This window comes from Cucurbita pepo, unplaced genomic scaffold (assembly GCF_002806865.2).
Source record: "Cucurbita pepo subsp. pepo cultivar mu-cu-16 unplaced genomic scaffold, ASM280686v2 Cp4.1_scaffold003578, whole genome shotgun sequence".
NCBI classification, from domain to species: Eukaryota; Viridiplantae; Streptophyta; class Magnoliopsida; order Cucurbitales; family Cucurbitaceae; genus Cucurbita; species Cucurbita pepo.
Genome location: NW_019649583.1, coordinates 1 through 1,048, shown reverse-complemented (window position 1 = coordinate 1,048; position 1,048 = coordinate 1). Strand labels below are relative to the sequence as shown.

The 1,048-nt window shown below is 41.1% G+C and overlaps 1 protein-coding gene across 1 annotated transcript; it reads left to right on the top strand.

Annotated features, from left to right (window-relative positions):
• Positions 1–11: 11 nt before the first annotated feature.
• Positions 12–553, top strand: LOC111786949 (protein MIZU-KUSSEI 1-like; the record flags this gene model as incomplete). Its single annotated transcript, XM_023667134.1, has 1 exon — positions 12–553. A coding segment is annotated over one exon (534 nt), but the record flags the coding sequence as incomplete, so codon positions are not given.
• Positions 554–1,048: the final 495 nt, after the last annotated feature.

Below are 1,048 nucleotides of genomic sequence, written 5' to 3'. Positions count from 1 at the left end.
CTCTCTCTCTCTCTCTCACTCTCGGTCTCACTCTCCGCCGCAAGCTCACCGGCACCCTCTTCGGCCACCGCCACGGCCACGTCACCTTCTCCCTCCAGCTGGACCCACGTGCCCAACCCCTTTCGCTGCTCCATCTCGACATTTCCACCACCGCTCTCCTCAAGGAGATGTCGTCAGGCCTCCTCCGCATCGCCCTCGAAGCCCACAAACTCCCTGGCCGAGCCCAGCCCAGTAAGCTCCTCAAACAGCCCAAATGGACCATGTACTGCAACGGCAGGGAAACTGGCCTCGCCCTCTCACGCACCTGCGAGCCCTACGACCGCCACGTCTTGAACACTATCCGGACAGTGTCAGTCGGAGCCGGAGTCATTCCTGTCCTCCACGACGGAAGCAAAGGCGGCGCGTGCTCCGAACTCGGTGAATTGGTGTACATGAGAGCCGAGTTTGAACGTGTAGTTGGAAGCTCCGACTCAGAAGCTTTGTTCATGATTAATCCCGATGGAAATTGCGGCTCTGAATTAAGTATTTTTTTGCTTAGAATATGAAAAAAGGAGATAAAAATAATAATAAATTAGTCTTTTATTTTTATTTTTATTTTTATTTTATGGGTTGAAAATTAGATGAGAAAAAATGTATCCAAATTATCACTTTTTGATAGAATAGTGAAATAAAATTACTTTACATATTATTCTTATTATTTTATGAATATTATATCTACCATTATTAAGGTGGAGATTAAATATGTAACAACTAAAACTTGATCTAAAGTTGGTGAATAATAATACTCACTTAAGTTAAGCAAAAAACAGATCATATCTTTCAAAATACTTTATATCCAAATTATTATCAAAATAACTCCAATCCACACCAAATCAGATTGCCTTTTTTCGTGTAATATTTAATAATGTTAAAAATAAATATTAAAAAAATGGGAAAATGTTTGGAGAAAACCAAGAGCATGAGTGGCCGTAGATTAGACGCGCAATATTTTCGTGTTATTTTATTCCTCGTGGGTGGACACGTCATATGTTTTTTTATTTTTTAAATT